This window comes from Pseudochaenichthys georgianus, chromosome 22 (assembly GCF_902827115.2).
Source record: "Pseudochaenichthys georgianus chromosome 22, fPseGeo1.2, whole genome shotgun sequence".
Lineage (NCBI taxonomy): Eukaryota > Metazoa > Chordata > Actinopteri > Perciformes > Channichthyidae > Pseudochaenichthys > Pseudochaenichthys georgianus.
The window spans coordinates 8,302,973-8,326,779 of record NC_047524.1 but is presented as its reverse complement, the minus strand read 5'-3'; the positions used below and the strand labels follow the sequence as shown (position 1 = coordinate 8,326,779).

At 39.3% G+C, this 23,807-nt stretch overlaps 1 protein-coding gene and 1 long non-coding RNA gene across 2 annotated transcripts in view; both read left to right on the top strand.

Annotated features, from left to right (window-relative positions):
• Window positions 1-17,992, top strand: part of sgpp1b (sphingosine-1-phosphate phosphatase 1b) — a 29,873-nt gene extending 11,881 nt beyond the window's left edge. The window contains exons 2-3 of the mRNA XM_034111381.2: window positions 4,283-4,372; window positions 13,198-17,992. Of these exons, the coding sequence (XP_033967272.1) occupies window positions 4,283-4,372; window positions 13,198-13,749 (642 nt within the window). The 3' untranslated portion in view covers window positions 13,750-17,992. The remainder of the gene's footprint in view (window positions 1-4,282; window positions 4,373-13,197) is intronic.
• An 833-nt stretch (window positions 17,993-18,825) lies between these two features.
• LOC139432894 (uncharacterized) lies at window positions 18,826-19,615 on the top strand. The gene is made up of 3 exons (XR_011642481.1): window positions 18,826-18,959; window positions 19,349-19,409; window positions 19,522-19,615. It is a non-coding gene; the product is annotated as an uncharacterized lncRNA (long non-coding RNA).
• The last annotated feature ends 4,192 nt before the right edge of the window (window positions 19,616-23,807 follow it).

Here is a 23,807-nt window from a genome sequence, read left to right as displayed (position 1 = left end):
GTTAGTTTAATAGGTTTATTTGTCCGCTACTTCCCCCCCCCCACCCCCTTAACCTGTCTGCCTTTTTTCCCCTACTCCCCCCCCCTACCCGACTTGTAAAGCGACCTTGGGTTTCCTGAAAGGCGCTATAAAAATATTATTTATTATTATTTAGTTTGTTAAAGTTTCAGCTATTCTGTTTACAGTTCTGTCATCAGATTATTTAATACGATTTGTTAAAACACTGTTGTTTCTTTTGATGTGAAATATTATTGATTTAATTTGAATAAAAAGCAATGTTAGTTTTGTTCACAATTTAAGTTATTTCAATAATATATGTATTTTGGAATCAAGTATTCATCTTTATTGTCTTCATTGTTAGTTTCCACATGCCTAAAACAACCTCAAGCTAAATCTAAAAGTTGATGGCTAAATAAGAGCGTTTGAGAAATTGTGCAAGGCATACAGTAATAGTCCGAATAGTCGATTAATCGTTTCATTAATCGATAGATTAATCGATTATCAAATTAGTCGTTTGTTGCAGCCCTAGTTTACACACGCAGCTGCTACATGCAGCAACACACACACACGGAGGAGATGGCGGAGAGAACGCGCTCCGACGTGTGGTTAAACTTCACCCGTCTCGATGCTCGTTGCCTAAAGTGCAATAAGAGTTTAGCATGTAAGGGCGGTAACACGAGCAATTTGTCTAAACATCTTGCAAAAGTGCACCACATCCAGACGGAGGAATGCACCGGGTTCGACTGTCTTTCTAGAAGCTCTGCAGCCCCATCCACGAGTAACGTTTCCACGTCAGGTGTTCTGTATGCTAGCAGCAACACACAGAGTTAACAAAATGATACAAACATGGGTTAATGATTAGAGGTAATTGAGTAATTTATTTTGTTAAAGTTTCAGCTATTCTGTTTACATTTCTGTCATCAGGTTTTTTAATACGATTTGTTAAAATGTTGTTTTTTTTTATGTGAAATATTATGTATTTTTAATTTAAATAAAAAGCAATGTTAATTTTGTTCACAATTTGTTTAGTTAGTTTATCTTATTTTTTTCTCCAAAAGAACCGATAAAAGTACCGTTAAAAGACCGGAGCAGTATCGATAAAAGTAGTAGTAGTACCGTTAAAACCTTAACGATCCCTACACTCTATACTGGTAAGGTGTTGTTGTCCGATTTGTTTGTCGTCGTTGACGTCACTTTCCCACTGTCTTACTGCGATTCATCATTTCTTTATTGTGGTTTTTATGAATTAGCTGAAGAACCTGAGAAGACGTTGGTGTTTGGCAGTCCACACCAGCAGACAGACTTGACTAAGCTTGTTCATGAATCATTATGAAGCTTATATAGGAATTATTGTCGGATTCATCAATGGCTTCTTATTTATCCAGAAATCACCCAACGTTCTAGCATGGTTCCCATGGAAAGAAATCGCCAAGTGATTTAGTCAATGTTGGACAATGCCACATGGTGAATATTAGGTATTGGAAGTATTTTCTACTGCTCTTATTAGCTGTTGCATACTATCAATCTCCACCATGTCTTGTGTATATTTGAACTCCATGCCAACACATGGAATTTGGTACTAACATGTCAGAGGATGGAGGTGATGTTTCCCTGTATTTCTGGGGTTTAGTTTACCAAGGAATATAATAGATTATCAGTGCCGAGTATTTCGGGCATCCATATTACAAAATTGCTAACTTGAACCAAGAGTAATTGATTGCAGATTGCTGGGTTTGTCCTTAACTCCCCTCCTGCTTGCCGTAGCTGTTCTGTAAGCTGCTGTATCGCTGCTCAGCTGACTTGTCTCAGCAGAGCAGGAATGTTTGGATTTGGTCCTCCTCCCATCCCACCACCCTCCTCTAGCTCATACAGTAACAAGAACCAGATGTCCCTCTCTATGGAATAAACTAGTAAGATGGAAATTAAAGGCAGCAACGAGGGACACAACAGAAAAGAGCAGTTCAAGGAGAAGACAGTAGAGATTAGAAGAAATTAGACAATAGTCAGAATCAGAATATCTTTATTCGTCCCACACAGCGCAAATTACAAGAGATGGAGAGAAGAGGGGATTAAGAAAAGTGAGGGAGGAAGAAAGAAAAACTACACGAAAGGGCAAAGAGATGGAGATAAGAGGAGAGGATGGAGAGCAGATTAGATCAGCATAAAAATGGGACAAATATGAAAAGGAGATACGAGATTATAAGAGTTACTGGACGGAAAAGGATTATAAATCCTCATGATGTCCTCCAGTAGAGCCAGAGCAGTTAACATTATGGTAAACAGGCTTTGTGTGAGACTTCCTCCCTTGAGCGGGAACATTAGGTGGGAACATTACATATTTTTCCTGAGCGCAATAACCATAACAGTATAGCGTTTCCTAACTCCAAACACGAGGTTTACAATGTGTTTTTCAATGGGGAGTATCAAACTCAAATCTCTTCTGTTGCATTCAAAAGGAGTTGCGTTACCGAAGAGTGAGGCACTTTTACTTGACAGTTTAGAAGAGGCCTTCTGCATAATTATTACTTTTACTTTTGACTATTCAATTACATTTATGCTGCTAATATTTCTCTACATTTACATGAAAAGGGTACTTTTCCTTAGAACGTAGTAGGACTGTCACATTTTCTATTCTAAATCAATATGTATCACTCAAATTAAACATATCTTATAAATAAATAAAGTTATTAGGTTATGGGACTTTCAACACAAGACGTATACTCACAACTTAAGGTTTGTGCGTAACCCCGACAAATTGACAACTTGGCAGTGTTGAACGCCAAACACAGCACATCCCGGGAGCAAACGCTACACTGAGGCTTACAGTCAATAAGCAAAGTGCAGCAAACCACAGCCACACGAAAAACAACAACAACAACAACAACAACCAGCTGGCTGCGTCCAACATAGCTTTACAGCTATTTCACAGACTTAAAGACGGCTGTTTCTCTGCCAATACCTTCCTCTGACATGACCTCATTTTGGAAACAGGCCTTAGTTTATAATTGACGCTTTGAATGGACGCCTGGTGTTTAGAGAGACACCTGTAGAGAGGGTCTCAGAGGGTCTCAGAGGAATCTTCTTACTGCAACTAGACAATAACACATTGGAGGCACTGTGGGTTTATCATCTTACTTGCAGAGTTTTGATATAAAATAGGTGAAATGTAACTGCTAAATTATTTGAGAGAATATGATAATTAAGCTCTTGTTATTTATTTGTCACAAAGTAAAATCTATCTAATATTATAGGATTTCATTTAAATTATTTGACGCAATGTAGGTTTAAAAGGAATATGATTTGTAATTTTCAGTAAACCATTTAATACTGAGTTAATGCTTTCTTGATCAATGCATTATTACATTTCACCAATTATTTTGTCTTACGTGTTTATGGAACATATGAAGTCTTAAATATTATCCGTATTTGCAGCTGCTAGCTGTTAGTACTGTTGAGTTCCTTATCCTATTCAATAAGCACCCAGCTCCATTCATCTGATGAGTCATTTCCCCTGAAGGCTGGAGGTGTGGGAGTCCCAGTGTTGCTTTGGGATTTGTCATTCTGGTGTGTGAGGAAATCTGAGCTCTCTCAGCAACAATGAGGAGAACAAAAGGCTTTTAACAAGTTTGCAAACCTCAGCAGCTTTCACCCGTCGTCTCGTTTTCCCTCAACTGTCACTCGTTTTCTTTTTTTCTTTCTGGCTGCATTTATACGGCAAACCTGCATGCTGGTGCTCATATCCAGCTTTATTTGAGTCCGTGACCATAAATTAATAAATAAACCGATTAGTCCATAGATAGATCATTTTTATTATCTGGAAACTATTTTGATTTTGTGAATAATATTTGTATAATTTTTCAGGCCTTAATTCCAATTGTAAGTGTTTTGAGAGCCTGAAAGATGTTATCTTCTGGTTTTGGACTGTCGAACAGAGAAAGCATGAAAGTCACCCAAAGCTGCGAGATGTTGTCACAAGCCGACTACTGACAAAATAATACATTGAGGCAGAAATGTAAAATCTAGTTAGAGCCTTGGTGTGAATCCTTGAGGTCTAACACATTTCTTGAACAGAGTTTTTCTTAAAAGTTGGAAACCTGAAAGGTATTTCAAAGTTACTTTCAAGCATCGATGACCCACATCGATGCTTGAAAGTAACATGTTATGGACTATTAGGCAGGTTTATAACAAACAAAATGAAAAACATTTTTTACATGACTAAGCAGTTTGATCTCCAAGGTGGGTTTTTATTGTTTTTAAAAAGTGTCTCCTTTCACCTCCACAGTACCCGTTCTCACTGGGCTTCATCCTGGCTCTCTGCTGGTGTCTGCTGGTCTGTGTCAGCCGAATCTACATGGGAATGCACTCGGTCCTGGTACGTACACACACACACACACACACACACACACACACACACACACACACACACACACACACACACACACACACACACACACACACACACACACACACACACACACACACACACACACACACACACACACACAGTGTTGGCCCTGCCGCCTGCAGTGCCAGATTGTCGTCATTCTGTCCGTCCAAACACGATAGCTGGCACGTGGGAAACGGTATCCGAGCTCCAGAGCAGAGCTGGCGGCTCTGATGTCAGCAACACAATCACCTGTGTAACCGGAGAAGCACAACACGCATAACAAGCACACACAATAACACACAATAACAACACAAGTCTGAAATAACCGTAGTTTTCCATGCTAGTTAAACAGGTTTATAAAGAGGTTGGAGAGAGACCTTTCATTGGCCATGATGCCACCCTCACCGAGACCACGCCCATCTTCAAACTTAACCTATATTTTTGTCTCAACCTCAAGTGTGTAGTTTCGTAACTGCATATTTGCTTTAACTCTGACATCATGAATCCACAGACAGATATTTTAACACCTGGCAAAAAGTCAGAACTGGTTGTCAGGGTTAACAACCACGGGGCAGTTATTGTAGTTATTGGTTAGCGTAGTTTACTGATCAGTTTATATTGCATGCAACACTTAAACTGATATCGTATTCACACTCCGTTCCTGTCTTTGAACATAGTGGAACAATTTAGAATCCACTTTTGGGATGTGGATCAGTTCATGTGTCAATTTCCCAACCCAAAGTCAATTCAGTTGATATTTTATTTTTAGCTATTGAACCTCATCACTTGAAGACAATAAGAATACGATTATTGTGTCATCAACATTTATTTTGTATTTTTCTATTAGTTTATTGTATACACCAAGGCACATTTCTAGTTATGAACCTACTTGGCATTAAACGTTATTCTGATTATGAACAATAATCCTTAGAGAGCATTATGGTTTATTAGATGATGAATAAGGTAAATAGCACTAGTCACAGCGTTTTCAAAATAATTTAAAGAGACTAAGGTAGGTGACCTCAAACCCTCTGGGGGGGTCCTTGGGCAAAGGAAACGAAGAAATGTTGTACAGTGTTATATTTAATGCATAAACCTGGTGTACGCTAAGAGAAAAGTTAGATCTATGAAGAACTTTGTACTCTTGTAAAGAATTAATCATAAACACGTTGGCTTTTACACACACACACACACACACACACACACACACACACACACACACGATAGTTCCCACGCAACCCTCTCTCTAAGCCAAGAGCCTCAGCTAATGTAATACAGTCTGTAACAAGGTGTTAAACAGAAAAACTGTTCCTCTTCACCTGATGAATGAAAAAAACATGTACATCATCAACATTCAAGAGTTGTAACAAGATGTAAAACACATTTTCCAGTAGAGCGGCTCTTTAAAATGTCCTATTTAAAAAAATATCAGTCCTGACTCCTGTGTTATTTGTGTGTTGCAACAAGCTGGCAGGGTGTGAAGCAGGAAATCATTCCACCCATTGATTACAAGCTTAAGACAGAATCTGAATCAACATGCTCAGGCCCGTATGCGTCTCCGCTCAGTGCAGATGTAAGTGATTTAAGACCATAAACGGTAGCATCTCTCACTTATTACTGGAGAAACATTGACAAATATTCATGCTTGCAAAAAGTTGCTCCTACGTCTTTAATCTGCTGCTCTCACATTATAAGATGGCTGCAGCACAGGTAGTCATGCAAACCATTATGTTACACCACTGTATGGGTGTGTTAACTCTAAGTGCCCTCAAGTATTACAATATCTTTCAAGTCTGGGTTGCACACCACTCATGGGGTGTGAGACACTGAATGGGTTGCCAAGAGACCCCCCCCCCCCCCCCACCACCAAAAAAAGGCAATAAATAGATACAAATGTCTGCAGGGAATCTGAGTGTGCTCGCTTCAGTCCATAGTACAGAGCCGAGAGCCTACTTAAAAAAGGGCTTTCTTCTCTATTTACAAGTTGGCTCTGGTGAGAGTTTACCCTCTGGATATCTTCCAAACACAACCAGTGTAAAATATTATAATTAAACTAGAAATTGCTTTGCTGAAACTAGTATTTTATCAAACAAACTCTTGTGAATTAAAGGCAAACCAACATGGGGATATAAAAGTACAAATACACAACTGGATTTCGGTCAAAAGAAGTCAGTATATTTGTGAAATGTGTGGCATTAGTTAGAGCTATGGGTTGCTAATGTATTTTTAGAAAATATATTTGAGGAAATACTCTTGCATCACGACTGAAATAAAACAATCAAATTCTCTGATACGTGTATTTAATATTATTATTATTATTATTATACTTTAAGTATCTGGTATATGTAGACTTGGCACGACTGTAATAACTCTGTCCATCCAATTCATTTGTACAACTTGACTTTCTAGAAAGATTTTTAGACTTTTGAAACTAGTGCGGCTTGAGTTGAGTTGGAACATTTGTGCTGGGTATTTCTGTTGGATAATAAAAGCAAATCTGGATTATCTTGGTTCACTCGGTTATTATTAATTATGTTTAAGTACTTAAAGTGGATAAATAGTCTGTTTGGTGTAAATAATTATCTGGGAAATGATGTAATTCCCGGTGCACTGTTGGGCTATGGCTGTCTGTTGCTTTGGTAACGGTCTCCGTGGTGTCTGCTGTGTCAGAGGGATTGATGGCTGGCGGTGTGGGAAAAGCAGACGTTGCAGTGTGCTGGCCGTCCTCCCAGATAAACTTTAGAAGGTAATTCCACATCAGAGAATTTATTAAGGGTTTTTTGTGGCCGCCTCGGTTGGTGTCGCGGCTCAGACCTCCACCTCAGGAACCACGAGCACATCTGCCACCTCTCACTGCTTCACACACTCAACATAACATCTGTAACTACGTCAGCAGCAAACATATTCCTGTTGTCCTCTTGGTTAAACAAGACCTAGAAAATATATTTAGGACGATTCATTAATTCAGCAGTATTTAGATTTACTGTGAGAAAATTATAGGACACAATCCTGAGTCCTGCTTTTATTGATCCAGGGTTTAACCAAAGAGCAGTTCATCCCAGCACTAACGGTAGCACAACTGTCTGACATCAGAGAGTCCCAGGGAGTCATTAATGTGATGACCCGCGTCTTCATAATCTTAATCAATTGCATTTAAGAGCAATATTAGTTTTGCATGTCAGGTGTTTGTAGTAGTTGTAGTTGTCTAAACCCTAACCCACAGTAAATGTGTTCCATATTCATAGAAAAACAGGAAAATATACCCAATATGGCTTCCTTGGATTCAAAGATTCCCTGTTTTGCACTATTTTTCAGAGGAAGTTCATGTAACCTGACCGTTAATGTTGTAAATACCATTTTAGTTTTTACAAATATTGATTAAAACATTTGAAGTAAGTTTTGTCGCTTAATTTGACTTCCTAATCAACTACTACTTTTGGTCAATCTGCAGAAGTCTTTTTGTGAACAAACTGCATCAGAGGATGTAACACTGTCTAATCACAACAAATCTACCACACCGCAGGGCATTGTTGTTCTGTTTACTAACAGCAGGGAACCGTTTAACCATCTGTTTCCTTTCTAAAAGTACTTTTACTATTTCTTCCTGTTATAGTTTGTATTCCACATGTCCCCGGTTTCTTACTTTCCCTCCCTTTCCTTCTCCTCCTGTTCCCGCATGAAACCAAAATAAAGAATGTGAGCACTTGTTGTGGTACAGTCAGGATAAAATCCTCCGTCTGTAACCCACCAACTCCTGCTGCTCTTCCTCATGTTCATTTCTCCTTCATGCTCAATCTCATAAGGATGGGGATAATGTCTGTAACCATAAAAGCCTTTGTAATTCAGCCCAGACTTGCATTTTAAACTGACTTTCCACCAGTAACAAACTGTCGGGTAATCTAAATAATCCCTTAATGTCTAATCTCCATATTTTCTGAGATATTCAAACCACAGCTGATATTTATTATCCCAGCATGACATCATGAGGAAACAAATCTCTGTAATTCAGACATATTTGGGTTGTCTGCTAGACTTGGAAGTATTTAAATATATCTCTATAATGGTGTCATGGATATATGGAGTTGTGTGGTAGGCTACAACATTAGCCCAACATTAATTTTTACATTTGTGTCTCCCTTAAAAGCATGCTAAATTGGCTGTTAGCAGTTCCTGTTTGCTGTGTAACTATTGACGTATAGACGGCAATTACTTTGATACTAAAGTGATTAAGAGACATTATGATGCACAGGCAGGGTTAGGGTTAGGCAGTCTTTCCTGTTATGTCTATACTGATTTGTTGATGTTTATTTGCAATGGACGCCTGTGTCGTAAGAGAGTTAAAATCCACCAAAAAAGAGGTGTATAATTCAACTGCAAGGGGTTAAGATCACAAGTCACCAGACAGCAGCTTTATGTTTTCATTACCCGCCACATGAACTGGATTGGTTTCAATAATGGTCTCAAAAAACCCAACATTTGGGTCCAGACCTCCGAACTGAAGTAACATGAAGGTTTTAAATGTGCAGGTCACCATGCACAGAGCCCATTTCCAGCTGATAACACAGCCTGATGTCTGTTCTGGAGGCTCATGGGAACGGTTTTGTTTCAGGGAGTGGAGCTCCACATGGTGAGCCATTAGCGGTCTGCTCTGCCAGGCCTGCATGGCTCTTAATGTGTTCTGGAAATCATCACACCCAATGCAACTACATCCTACTGCTTTGTTCTGCTACTGATGATGTGTTTGTGACATTTACAGTACAAACCTTTTACCAGACGGCTCAAATATCACTCAAATGCTAGGTGTTTAAACACATTTTAAAGGCTTCATTTTTAACCCTTAGTTCTGTGTTTGTTTGAACACGGCATCAACCGGACACTAGATAATCTTTTCACAGTTCTCCTCATGTCGTGTTAAATAGTTGTTTGGATAGGTTTCAGAAAACAACATTGCATTTATTCCAAAGTTTAGACTTTACAGATGTTAGCCGTAAGCTAGCTAGCGACCAATGCACATTCTGTCTCTGTTTCTTGTTTCTAGTTCAGCCTCTTTCTGATCCAAAGAATCTCCAGTTTTTTCATGTTATTTTCTCTTGACTCACTCCTTTTTTTCCTCTGGTCTCTGTACATTTACTGAAGCAGATTAATTAAGCCCTGAGGTATGGTATCCTAACAGCCTTTGGGATTCCTCTCGCGTTAGGATAGAGGACAGAAAGGATAGAGGATGTTTTAAGATCCAGAGATTAAGCCTGAGGCAAATATGTTCTTTGAGATGTTGTGCTATATAACATATACAAGTTTACAAACACAATACAATACGATGAAAGTATTGGTCAATTAATAAGTCACCTGATGTTGATAATACTTTGTTTTAATAAGCAGAAGATTATGAAAGTTATCCAAAACGGGTGCCCTTATTGAACTTTTACAATCTTTATGAATGTTGGATCCATTAAGCCATTATAGGGTTCAGGTGGACAGCAGACAGGAGCCTAATTTAGGGTTATCACTAGCTCTATTTCCACCCATACTGACATAATACACTCATATTTTCATTCATTATGTAAAGCACTTAAGATAAAAGCATCTATCAAATAGCATGAACCTTGTGGACAGCTCATATTGTTACAGAGCTTCTGGTCTTGTCAGTGTAGGAGAAAATAAGAGATGGCTGAAAACTCTCACTCACTATCATAAAGAAGGAGGAAGCAGACCGATAAACGTTTGCAGCGGTAGGTGTTGCAAAGGGACGGAAACTTTCCGTTAAGTTCGGGAATTTTGGAAATATTCGATGCAAAATTAAACAAAAAACATGACATTTCAACAGATTTTTTTATTTTTTTTAAATGTAAGTAGAACAGAACAAGTTTTAATTATTTTATTGAACAATTATTTGTTTCATTGAAGAACGAAAACAGGAATGTTGAGTTAAATATTACTCATCCCCCCCAACCCCACTCATTAAAAAAATTAACAAAAATGCACCCCCCATCCAAAAATCCCCACAAAGTCCCATTCAAAATGTTAAATGTAAAGATGTGGCTTCATTTGTCTTGTGCTTTGGGCTCAAAAGTGTGATCCAGTCTTCTCGAAATCATCTGTGCACAGTGCCTGTAAGGGGGTGTGGTCTCAATAGCCATGCAGTAAGCAGTGTGCTATGGCATGGATATTCAAGTGTACTTGAATGGCATCTGTTTGTTTTAGTCAAGATTAGGCTAAAATATACTTTCCCCAACTATATTTAAGTTCCCTATGAAGAGCCAACCTTCAATTTTGAAAATTCCCAGTTTATTCCCTTAAATTCCCGTTAATTCCCATGGAAAGTTTCCATCTCTGAAAATTCCTGGAATTTTGCAACCCTAGGCAGCGGTAAGGGGGATAAATCCCATCCAAGCTTTCGATTGTCGGACAGTAAAACGTGTCCTTGTACTGACTGTACAAGGACACGTTTTACTGTCCGACAATCGAAAGCTGCCGGGACGTGGGTTCCTGCTGAGCTCTGAGGCCCTCGCAGTTCAGAGCTGGTTAATGACTGACTGAGATCAGGGCTTATCTGTAACACAACGTGTATTTAAGCAGCCAAATAGATATTTAAACTGTAGCAGGACCTTGGTCTCCGTCCAGTGCTGCCGTTAAAGTGCGCTAACATGCCAGGCAGCACTGGAAATGTTCCAGCGGTTGGCCAGTGGATTGCGTCTGGTGTACATTTATAGCAACACTCATTGATTTCTTATCCTGGTAGACACTGCTGTCCGCCTGCTAAACGACTTTTAAATTGACACTCTGCACTCTCTGTGCACACAATAAAACTGGAGAGTATTTGCATTGGCATGTTATTATATCTACACTCCAAAACTCCAAAATATTTAATTTTTCTACAATAAAATAGAGAAATTCAGAAATACTCATCCTGATTACAACAAGGTACTAAGACATTCTGCAACAATTACTTCTACCATTTCTAACCTGTTAAGATCTGTATTAATTCTGAATTATTAACAATATAACAATCTTGGTAGCAGACTTTTATACTCGGTTTGTTTTCAGATTTTTGTAGGAAAATGGATGCATGTACAAATAACAGCACCTCATTGTCTCGTTGACAACATTTGAATTTTCTGAATCACCAGTGAGGGTTTTTTAGTTCAGCAGGAAGTCTGTTGTATGTCTGAGCGGTTAAATCCTCAGTTAGCGGTTAAATGCTCAACATTGGAGCAGGAAGCCAACTGTCAGTTTGCTGCTCAATAAAAAACGACCGTAATGAACTTTGTGTTTGAGTCCGCAGTTCATGGACACGTAAAGCTCGCTGACTTCTGAATCCTCTTTTCAACTTATTTTATCCATCAACAGAAAATATAGTATAATTAATGTGTACATTATTTTGCTCTGTCGAGTCTTAATCTCTTCAGGAGGACCAAAATGTTCAAATGTTTTTTCCTATAAAATGCATTCCCAATTAAACAATTCTTGTCAATAGACTTGTGCGTAAGAACACTATTTTAAAAATAAATATTTTGCGAGCCTATGTTTGTTGGGGCAACGTAAACACTGAATTTCCTTCAGCCTTATGCCTAACGAGATTTAAATAAAAACGCATTGCAAACAAGCCAAAAAATTCAACATGTAGTCCAATATGCAAAACATACACAACACGCATGAAAAAAAAAAAAACACATTAATAAAATAAAAACAAGTAATAATAATTCTAAAAAAAATAAACCTTGTTATCCCCAATGTCCAACTTGAACCAACCATACCGTCATCATAAAAAGCAATAACCTTTTTTTAATATTACTTTTTAATTTAACACCTTCGTATACTACAAAGCAGGATTTTCGCTTAGCCGGCTAACTTCAGGGAAAACTCGGGGTTTCCGGTCCTACGACGCTAAGAGCTCAACTCAGTGAAAGCACTGCCTGCTGACCAATCAGAGCTCAGTGTGCGGAGTTTAAAGCGATCAAGTCATATTACAGGATAGAGGAAATACAGAAAGGCTGCCGTTGCAGGAAAGGCGGCCGGCAAAAATCACCGACTGTGTGAACGTGAACATTAATAGAATATCACCTCCATCTTCAGAGCAATCTGACTATTATAACATTAGCGTTAAGAAAGCTTACTTAAATATCTGCCACAACATAAGTAACCGGATCAGAGTACATTAAGTACAGTCCGCGGCATATCACTTCATAATGTATCATATATCTCCTTATCTGAGTCAGCTGAGCCGTATCTGACCGTGCAACACTCACAGTGTCACATACTGTATGCAGAAGTATTATTTTAAGCAACACATTAAGTTGACGAAACACTCGAGTCAAATGTAATGAAAGTCAGATCGTGTCTTAGACGGGGCAGTGATATCATAAACCTGTTAATGTACGCATTCAAACACTTTTTCTTTTGCCAGCTGTATTCACCTTGCAGGTGCAGCTCTGTGGCTTTGATCCTGGATAAAGTGTTTAAGTCATGGATGTTTAAAGTTTAACGTCTTCATATTTGTCTAATATTATAGTTGACTTTTCATTCAGGAAGTATGACGCTGCGCTGTCAGTACGCTTCTCCATGTTTGTGATTGGTCGAATGCTCCAAATACCACCCCTCTCATGTGAACGCGCACCTAACTAGATAGGACACGGCTGGCTTGAGCGATCCACTTGATAACCCGCGTCGTAGGACCGTTTAGCGAGAGCGCGTATGTTTTGGATTAGGCCGACCGGCTAACTCAAACATATCCAGGTTAGGTTGAACCAGCTTCGTAGTACAGGCCTCTGCATTAGACTTAATACCTATCTTTCTGTTTATTTTTCCTCCAGGACGTCATAATGGGCGTCCTGTACAGCGTCCTGATCCTGCTCTTCTTCCTGCCGCTGCTGGACCTGATCGATGGCTTCAACCTGTCGCACCGCTACGCCCCTCTCATCATCGTCTGCTTCCACCTGGGCCTCGCCCTCTTCTCCTTCACCCTGGACACCTGGAGCACCTCGCGGGGCGACACCGCACAGATCCTGGGCACGGGGGCCGGCGTGGCCCTGGCCTCGCACGTCAACTACCACCTGGGTCTGCTGCCCGACCCCACCCCGGAGCAGCTCCCCTACACCATGCCCCCCCTCAGCGCCGGCCTGGTGGGCCTGTCCGTGCTGCGGCTCGTCCTGGGCGTGCTGGTGCTGATGGCCATGCGGGCGCTGATGAAGGCCCTCACCCTCCCGCTGGTGTGCTGGCTGTTCGGGGTGCCCAGCACGGACATGAGGAAGGCCCGGCAGCACATGGAGGTGGAGCTGCCGTATCGCTACATCGTGTACGGGACGGTGGGTTTCGGCGTGGGCTTCCTGGTCCCGCTGCTCTTCAGCTACCTCCATCTCTCCTGATTGGATGCGCTGGTTGGAAAACAGTGAAGTTACAGTCATCTAATGCTGTTCACATCCAGAACCCCTCTTTAAGTTCTCTGGGTTGGATCTAAGGGGAATTAAAGCCTAAAATCTGATCTGGGTGTTTTCAGTTTTCCTAATGTTGGGATCAGCAAGCATGAGTCGGGAAAACTGGTACATTTTAACGATTCTGAGACCAGTGATATCTTTCAGATCTGTTCTTTTAGATTTATTTAAAAATGAATATAAATGGCGCCTCCAGATCCCGGGTCAAACCGTGTTGGAGCCAAACAACCACTCCTCCTCCTCCAGCAGATTAATTCATATTAGATCAGATTATAAAGACTACAGACACCACTGATGGCTACTGATAAATGACCTGTGTCTTACTATTTACAATTTTTATGAATGCATTTGTTTTTATTGAGATTTCCGACAAAGAACCACACAAGTACATTTTTGGAAGACTGACATTTGTTCTGCATTTAGCTGCAACGTGTCGGTGCCTTCAGGTGTACTGGAAGGCAGAGTTTAACGACTTCACCCTGAAATATACCAAATGCTGTCTTTTACTGTCTGAAAAGGGTTTAGAAACTCAACTCAAGCCTCTTCAACAAGTACCCAACACAGCTAGTGGTACAAGGCTGCAGTTTCATCGTTTTATCTGTAAAATGAAAGAAGAAATGATGAAAAATGGTATTGTTAAAACTCACCAAAAGAGCAACACCCAAAATATTCAGTTGAAATCCTAAAAAACAGAAACGCAGCAAATCCTCACATTTAGAGGATCTGCATCAGTGAATATTTTGAGTTCTTGAGGGAAAAATTACGATTTATTGATAATTTAAATGTTTTTCATTCAGTGTTTAAACTTTGTGTGGTTCTTTGTCACAAAGCTTATCAATCATCAATACACTTTCTTTTTTTTACATCTCAAAGCAATATGATTTTATACTTCCATATTCCTGTATCAGAGTTTATCCTGATCCCCCCCCCCCCCCCCACCTGGGGAGTTGACACCTGTGTTTTAATGTGTTAAACTTTGTCAGACTAAAACAGATCGACGTGTATCAGGAATCCAAATCGGATCATTTTGTAGGTGTTTAATTGCATGTGTATAGTTTTCCTAAAGGGCTCTCCCCACTTTCTCTCGTTGTCTGTCTTTGTTCAGGGGAATTATCGTCTGTTCTGAGGTTGATATTTTGTTCCTTGCTGGAGAAAAGCATTTTATGATCCAGAAGGAAGTGACACTTTGTTTGGGAAATGTACAGAGAAGTTTAAAATAGTTTTTTATACGGGATGACAGGAACTGGACTCTGCTTATTTTTACTTTCCTCTAACACTGTAAACTGATGGCCCTCCACTTCCTGTGCAGAGAGAGTCTGTCGGCAGGAGGAGAGATAGCGCTGATCTCAGGAGGGAAGACGCGTGGATCGCTGACAGCGAGGTCAGGCAGCAAATACATATCCTGCACAATACAGATTTATAGCTTTTCTCAGCTAAACCATTCAGATTTTAGAAGAGAGAGAATTAGAAAATATACACAAAATAATATTTCAATTGTGGATCTCATTAGAAATATCTCAAAATGATCATAGTAGCTGAGAGAATGCATACAATCTTAAAATAATCTGCCTTTTTTTTCCTCATTTATTTATGACTATGTTCTTAAAATCTCGATTTAACTTACAGTGCGAGAAGGTTTTTACTATTATTAAGGAACAAGTCAAAAATGCAGACATTTATAAATGTGTACTTCACTTCTTCTAGTCCAGCTTGTCAAATATTTTTAGTTGATTCTAAAATGTTTGTGTCCACGATCGCAGCATTTACCGAAATAACTGCCTGCAGCCCTAAACAAGATGGATGCATGATAGATTTTCACGCACGATAAAACATGCGTTGAAACGTTTTTTATGGGATAAAACTTGCTGAGAACTGTTTTTCTCAGCGTCTACACAGACTTTCTCTCCTCCTGTCGACCTCTCGCACAACAACTGAGTCACAGAAATAAAGAAAGACCACTAAAACTGCTTCAGTGGAAATCCACTCATCTATGGACACATCTGAACTGTTCCCCCTGTGCCTATTTTATATATATAAATAAGAAGATGATGATCATGAACTGGGAGGAAACGCCCAGTTAAACAGGTGTAACTGCAGACCACTGTGCTTCTCTTCAGCCTCACACATTTCCCAGTGCAGAAAGACTGACCCTCTGCACAGATTCACACATTCCTCCTCGTGTTGCTCCACTGCAGCGGCACTTTTAGAGGCAGAGTGCTGAAGACCAATGGAGATCAAGAGTCTTATATAGCAGCGAGGGCAGCGACTTGTATGTTGTTTGTACGGTACTGTCATTGTATAAATGCACTGTTCCCAGAATGCACCGTGTCCCCCCTGAGCCAGGCAGGCGGAGGAAGCTGGTCCTAAATGTTCATATTAGGCCAGAGTTTGTTATCTTATCAGAAAACTGTTAACGCTTTGTGAGGTTTAAAGCAGGGTTCAGGTCTTTAACTGCAGTCAGATATTAGTGTTTTGTCTTTTAATTTTGTAACAACTATTTATGATTTGGTTTCAAAAAATGTCAAAATTCAGATAACTGATAACTCTCACAGGAACTCAAACTAATTGGTTATCAAAAGAATAGTTTTATCTCAATAATACATCAGTAAGAATAATCCAATAATGATTCAACATAAACCACCAGGAGTACTTTTAATTTGGAAACTTCAGGAATATTTTTTTGAAAATACTTCTTGCTGTCTGTTCAAAACTAATGCAGGTAACACACAATTACTGATTACTTGCAAACTACTTACTACTATACTACTTACTAGTAAAAAAATTATTTTGACCAGATTACATTTGAATAATCTGATTGTATCCTGAACAACATATTTAAAAGCATCAGTTTTAAACCTGACATTTCTCTTGTAAGCAAATAGAAAGCTAGAGGACATAAATGGACCTGCTTCCCCTTTAGCCCGGCTGTGATTGGTCGAGTCACTTCCTGTGGCCTTGGCTTGTGCACGAACATATTTCTGTTTGTTGGTGTGTTTTTGTCTGAATGTGGTTTCCTCTCTGAACCAGTGAAACAGGAAGTTTCATCAACAAAACAGACAACCCCTTAAACCTGAGGTTGAGTTACATTTGTTCAGTCTCACATGCCCTCCTTTCTGACAATAGATATTAAACCTGTTATTAGTCATCATTTGATACACATGAAGGTTCAATATGAGAGTGTCTGTGTTTCTGCAAAGTGTGGATAACATGGAATTCAAACATGATCATTGAGAGGTTTTGGAAGAGTTTAGTTAAAATCTACATATTTTCTCTTGTGGTGTTTAAGATGACAAGTTACGCAAAAGTTAAATATTGACCTGAAATTATAATTTTCAACCACAACTGGGACACTGTAGATATATTTAGTAAACTGCCATAATCAGAAGAAGCTTTGAACGTGTTGGTGTGTGTTTACATCTTGGCAGCCGGACATTTCCTCTGCATATGGAGAAGCGATCGAGGAAATAAGATAGAAACATCAAATTCAAACCAAACGTCCTGACTGCAATATAAATTACGTGAGGAGATTTGATTTGATTTAATCTGTGGTGACTTTTTTTTTGTTATAGAAAGCGCTGACATCTGATAAAGTAAAAAAAAGAAGAAGATTACAGCACCTAAAAACTATTTGGTTATCATTTCTAAATAAGTGGGAAAGATTCTGTGTTTACAGTCCTCAGAAAACCCCAGATTTAATACATTTTTATTACAAATTCATAATGAACACCAACATTTTTGTGGCATCTTTTATGTCCAAATGTCTTCTTTCTAAAACCCAAGCTCTGCTCTGAACAACATGAACATATTTGTGTCTTCTTTCTTCCTCAAAGACTGGATCTCAGAGTTTTTATACAGAAAAAATATTTCTCACGTTGACCAAATATACAGAGGGGTTGATCTGGGTAGCTCCAGCTGCTCCTCGCTTCCCTTTAGTGCCTTGATTGTTCAGAAAAATGTTATGCTATGTGTTAAAATTCATTTGTTTTGAATTACCTTTCATCCTGTCCTATCGTGTTGCCTTTTGCACTTTGTAGCTGCGTTAATGTGGAAGAAATGACTGAAGCATTTTCCCACACTGTCGCTCATTTGTCACTGCCTTTTTTCAAATGTAAGTGAGTCACTGTCGTTCAAAGCTTTGTGTCAATGTTAAATAAATTCAAGAAGATTTTAAACTTTTGCTGTTTGTATTTGAATTTATTGACTGTTTTCATGAGAAACATGGGTGAAACAGTCACTGAGTTGTGGCCGCTGTTTAACAGTTGGTAGAGCTGCAGGCCCATATGGTTCGGTCCACTGTTTACTTTTCATATTATTAATACAACAAATACCTCCAAAAATGAATCTAACGGTGCTTTGGCTCCCACCACCAACGGTATAAACAATTACACCAGGTGCCCAAAGATGCCTTCAAAATAATACATAAAGAACAAGTTTAACTAACTTCAATAATAATACACTTGGACAGAAAGAAAATACACGTTTTACTATTAAATAATATAAAGCAGTATATCGCTCCAACAGCTAATATGTTTGTACTTTCACTTAAGTAAGGTCTGAATGCAAGACTTGTACGGTCCGTGTACGTTTTGTTAGTTTGATTTTTCGTTTGAACCAAAAGCCAAAAAACGAAAATACCAGCCTTTTTTCGTTTTTGATTTAAAACGGAAAACCTAAGCCGTTTTCCCGTTTGTGTTGTCTGAATCAAAAGACGGATAACGAGAAAACCTAATTAAAAAAAGTCTGTACGTTTTGTTAGTTTGATTTTTCGTTTGAACCAAAAAAAACGAAAATACCAGCCTTTTTTCGTTTTAAATCAAAAACGAAAAAACGTGAAACCAAAGCCGTTTTCCTGTTGTTGTTGTCTGAATCAAAAAACGGATAACAAGAAGACCTAATAAAAAAAAACGGTCTGAGTTTGCTTTTTGATAACAACTTCATTCAATTTTCCGTTTTGTATTGAAGAATGAAGAAAAGCAGAGCCATTTAATAGAAGAGTTACGACATCTCCGTTCACTCCAATGGACCACTTTTTTACAGCAATGGCGGATCGTGGAGCCTCTCAATCGTTCCCCGGAAGTTAGCGCCAAGGCTGGCAGAGCTGTGGAGTTGCTGCATAATAGACCGTTCGTGACGGACTTTTAAAGGTAAGAAGAAGTTTAGCGATGTATATTGCGGATATTATCAGTACATCTGATTCAAATGAACATGTGTATTAAAGGATGTCAGTGGATTATCCCTAAATTAGTAGATTTAGGGAACGTTTACAGATAACAGATCAAGCTAGCATACCGAAGCAAGTTAGCAACACACGTTGAACAGCCTTTTAATTGTAAATTCCGTTCTCTCTATGTCATTTCGTCCAACATGTTGAATTAGAGAAGAGGGGCTTCTAAACGGGATTGTATGCGGGGGTGGAGGGAGTTAAATATTAGATAAATATAACTTTGGTGCGTGTAAGAGTGAGTGTTTTTAGCAGAGCCATATTGTGTCCTTGTGATTCTGTTGATTATTACCTGTCTGTATAATGTTACAGCACAGCTGATTTTGGATTGATGGCAAAGGGAGAGGGACTTAAGTGAGAGTGAAAACACAAGGTACGTTTAATACTACTGTTTTATATAAGTAAACATGTTATCTCCCCAAGGCAATAGGTGTGCTATATAGGTGTGTATAACCCTTTCTCCTGTCTGTTACTCCCTCTCTCAGCACAAGAACCAGAGGGGGGTTCAATGGAGCCTGAATACCTGCACTGAGACCCTCACCCTGCACCCTGAGTCTCAACTCTCAGTGTTTTTCAAGCCTTTCCCTGTTTTTTTGTATTAAACAAAACGTTAAGCTTTCCCAATGGTGTGGTTTTCGTTTTGTGAAAAAGTGCAAATGCAGTGTTTGTATATAAATCACATATTTTGGTGCTGTTGGTCGTGAAATTGCTCCTGCTGACTTGAGCCAGCCATTTTTTCCTCCGCTCTGTGTCAGTGGGGAAGCCGTACATTTGTACTCCTTTCTCTGAGCGATTTGAGCATCCCCAGGCAGCACAGCAAACCATGGTGGCGACTAGGAGGCAGCACAGCAAACCAGGTCAACACGGAGGAAAAGGCACCGACAAACTGCATGATATGCTCTTCTATGTTTATTGAATTCCATGTATTTGCAATGGATGTTCCTAAAGCAACACATTTAACATCATCATCATATCCTGTCGGTCTCCTGTCCTTTCTGAAAGCCATAAAGACGACATTAGTCATTTAGATAACTGGTGTCCTCAATTACCAGGGGATTACTGAAACTACCATGAATTTAAGAAAATGGTAGAAATGAATCCAATCTGAATTTTAAAGCATTACTTTAGATCCCCTCCCTCTATCAATAAACATTAGAAAGTGATCCTCCTGACTACCATACAAGTTTAAGAAGATAATATTGGTTTGAAAGAATTCAAAGCTATAAATAAACAGCAACAGGCTCTTTAACCAAGGCACTGTTAGTAACATGTAAACTAGTTGTTCACACTAATCCTAATATTATCACTTAATATTAGCAAATTCGATTTTATTTTTGAAAACATATTGATGTAAATACATACACATATCGATTTGTTGTATAAATATTGCAAATCAAAACCTTTATTCACTAATAATTACCAAAAATCGTAGTTCTATCTCCTGTTATCAATGCATTCACATTGCCCGCCATGAACTTCCGGGGAACGATCCCTCGTCTACATGAACCACGTGACGATAACCGTTTTTGGACTTCCGGTGTCGTAACTCTTCTATTAAATAGCTCTGAAGAAAAGCAGTCCGGTGGACCGGAAGTTAAAGAACATATTTCAAAATAAAAGACAGGAGGATATAATGGCAATGCTGTAAAAGACCCAGAAGTCTGACGACCCTTGGTCCCCCTGCTTCCGACACCCATGCTGACGAGGATACGTTTATTTCTGCATTCACATGCAGATATGCGTTTATAGAGATTAATACAAGTATGCAAGCTCTGTGCATAACTTTATTTCGCTGACTTCCGGTTTGTACTGTGTCGGCAAATCCAGTGTCCAGCTTGTCGCTGTGTGACAACCATTGAACAACGTCATGTTTGTTGCATACCTGCAAGATTTACCTGTGACAAATGTCAGCGATGTGAACAGAACTGTCACCCTACTTTCACCTGCACCCAGCAGCAAGCGGGAGAACAATATATCATACAGTCGACCCCTAAAACAGTTCACACGGTAATGGAACAGTTGTTAAGCATTATTTTGTCCAACTAGTCTCTACATTATGAATTTGATTTTTGTCTAAACTGCTAAGAAGCTGACAGCTCAGTTAGAACAGAAAGAAATGCAGGCCATTATCACTAGACGCTCAAAAGAGTGTTTGTAAGGCTTACATGAACTGAATTGAAACACTGTCCATTAGTTGATTAATAAACAAGACATTCAAGTCACAGTTTTAGGCATTTGCATTTGTAGCATGCTGTAAATATGAACTATGAATGAACACATGCAATGTGGAAACACACAAATAGGTTTATTCTCAATACTCATAACATGTATCAGACACAATGACTTTACTGAGAGTGAAGATGACATGAACATATAGTTACTGTATGGTACTGAAGACAAAATACAGTATATTGCATTTACCTCTTCCTCTAACTCTCTCTCCGATATTGGCCTCCATTGTTGTGAACATAACTCTTGACCTCAAGAGACTTTAAGATGATAGTTTGGATTGTTTGAAATGGGGCTGAGGTTCTTATCCAGTCAGTGTATAACCTCCAGAAGCACACAAATATGTTTATTCTCAAAACTCATAACATGTATCAGACACAATGACTTTACTGAGAGTAAAGATGACTTGAACATAGAATGGTACTGAAGACAAAATACAGTATATTGCATTTACCTCTTCCTCTAACTCTCTCTCCAAAAGTGGCCTCCATTGTTGTGCACAACAAAGTGTTCAAGCTCAGGTTTCTAAGTGATCTAATTGGTTAACTTACATGGTTTTTAACATGTGCATTCTGGGTGCAGGGGCTTGATAATTGAGTGTGGTATTTCAGTGGCAGTGTTTAGCAAACAACACACAGGCTGTTGGTTTTGAATAACGTGTCTAATGTAAATAAGAGTGTGTAGTTATTTGGTCAATCCAGTGTCCAGCTTGTCGCTGTGTGACAACGTCATATTTGTTGCGATACCTACAAGATTTACCTGTGACAAATGTCAGCGATGTAAACAGAAATGTCGACCTACTCTCACCTGCACCCAGCAGCAAGCGGGAGAAATGTTTCAAGTTGTACTTGTGAAGATACGTCTACAATTAGGAGGGTGAGTAATTAAGCTTTTATTTCTGTAACGTTAAACTTATTGTTTTTCTTCAACAACTTTGACTACATTGAAAGACTGAGGAGGGACAGTATGTGCATTCTTAATGAACATACTATGTATTTTTGTATGTGTCAGGGTGTTATGCTACAGGTCCATGAGGACAGGCCCCACAGTGAGTTCAGGATGAAGTGTTACTGTCTTAGTTACCGTCTGGTTCAACATGTTCCTGGGGATTCGGCTAATTTCAGACAGGTTAGACACAGCCAATAGTAAAACATCAACTTTAATATAACTAGCACAAGGTAGCTACTCCCCAGAAATGGACTGACTGGTATGTGTGTGCTGCACAGAGGTCACAGTTGTGTTTTGGTCCTGTTCTGTTGTTAAAGAGTCATTTTTATTTGTTCATAGTATAAAAGTAAATCAATTCATATCAGTATGTATAAGAAGATGTAAGTATAGAAAACATTTAAGAAAAAATATATGACTTATTTACTCCTTAAAATAGCACAATGTTATTAAACCAAAATGTTACCCTAAAATAAATAATTCAAAGAAAACTGAATACGTATTTATTTTGTTTCTCTTCTTACAGGTGGGGCTGAAAGACTCGAGCCCCGTTGAGCTGGAGCATCATGGCTGCAGGTGTGACGTGTGTTACTCTCCTGCTCCAGTCACATGACTCCCAGTGGGTCCCCAGTACTCAGCTGTACAGAGCAGCAGTGGTACAAACCAAGAACTATGGCAAGTCTGAGAATAATGACATTGTAATTCAAATACTAAAACTACACACACATCATCTCATCATTTTTATATCTTGTTTAAACCCACAGTGTGTAAAACCAGGCCCGGTAGGGAACATGGCTGGGATGTCCGCAATCCAAAGCAGAGAACAATGTCAGAGAAAGTAAAGTGAGAGATTAGTATGTGAAAGTAAGCTATGCACACAGAATAGTTGATGTGTTGATGTCTCTGAGAGCTGAGAGCTGCTGGATCTGTCTGCCCTCAAAGTGCCAGGGATCTACAAGGACTTCACTGCTGCTTCTGCACCATAGGTATCCCTGTGAGGTGCCACTAGTGGACTCTGCTCTCGGTAAAGTTCAAGCAGGCAGTCCCCTTGTCATATGAACATCACCATGACAGCTAGAAGTCACACCGCTGCCCACCACCATGCTCCACCACGGCCAGATCTACCACTGTCTGGCTACAGACTACAACCATCTGCATGCGTTTTTTGTTGTTGTGAACATCAACAGCTGCCCTTAAGGGGATAGTTCTGGTCTTTTGAAGTGGGGTAGTGTGTGGTGTATATCCATAATCAGTGTACTACCTACAGTAGTCGTGTGGAGAAACATACAGGAGCCCCGGCATAGCAGAGCCATGTGCGGCTGAGGATGTGGGCAAAAGCAACATTTCTTTTCTCCACCAAAAAAGCTATATCAGTTTAAGTGTACATTATTTAATGCTAAAAATAGCGATTTTTTTTCAGGTGGGCCTTCATTTTTGGGTGGATAAAATAGGTTTTGCTGCTGTGTTTTTAGAAAAATGTGATTATTTGTGGCCTATTACAGCTTTGTGCAATTACCAAGACACAAACTGGTACTTTTGGCGCAATTATTAAACTCAAGTTGCCTTTCATCTATTGAACAGATATGGGTTAGCCCTA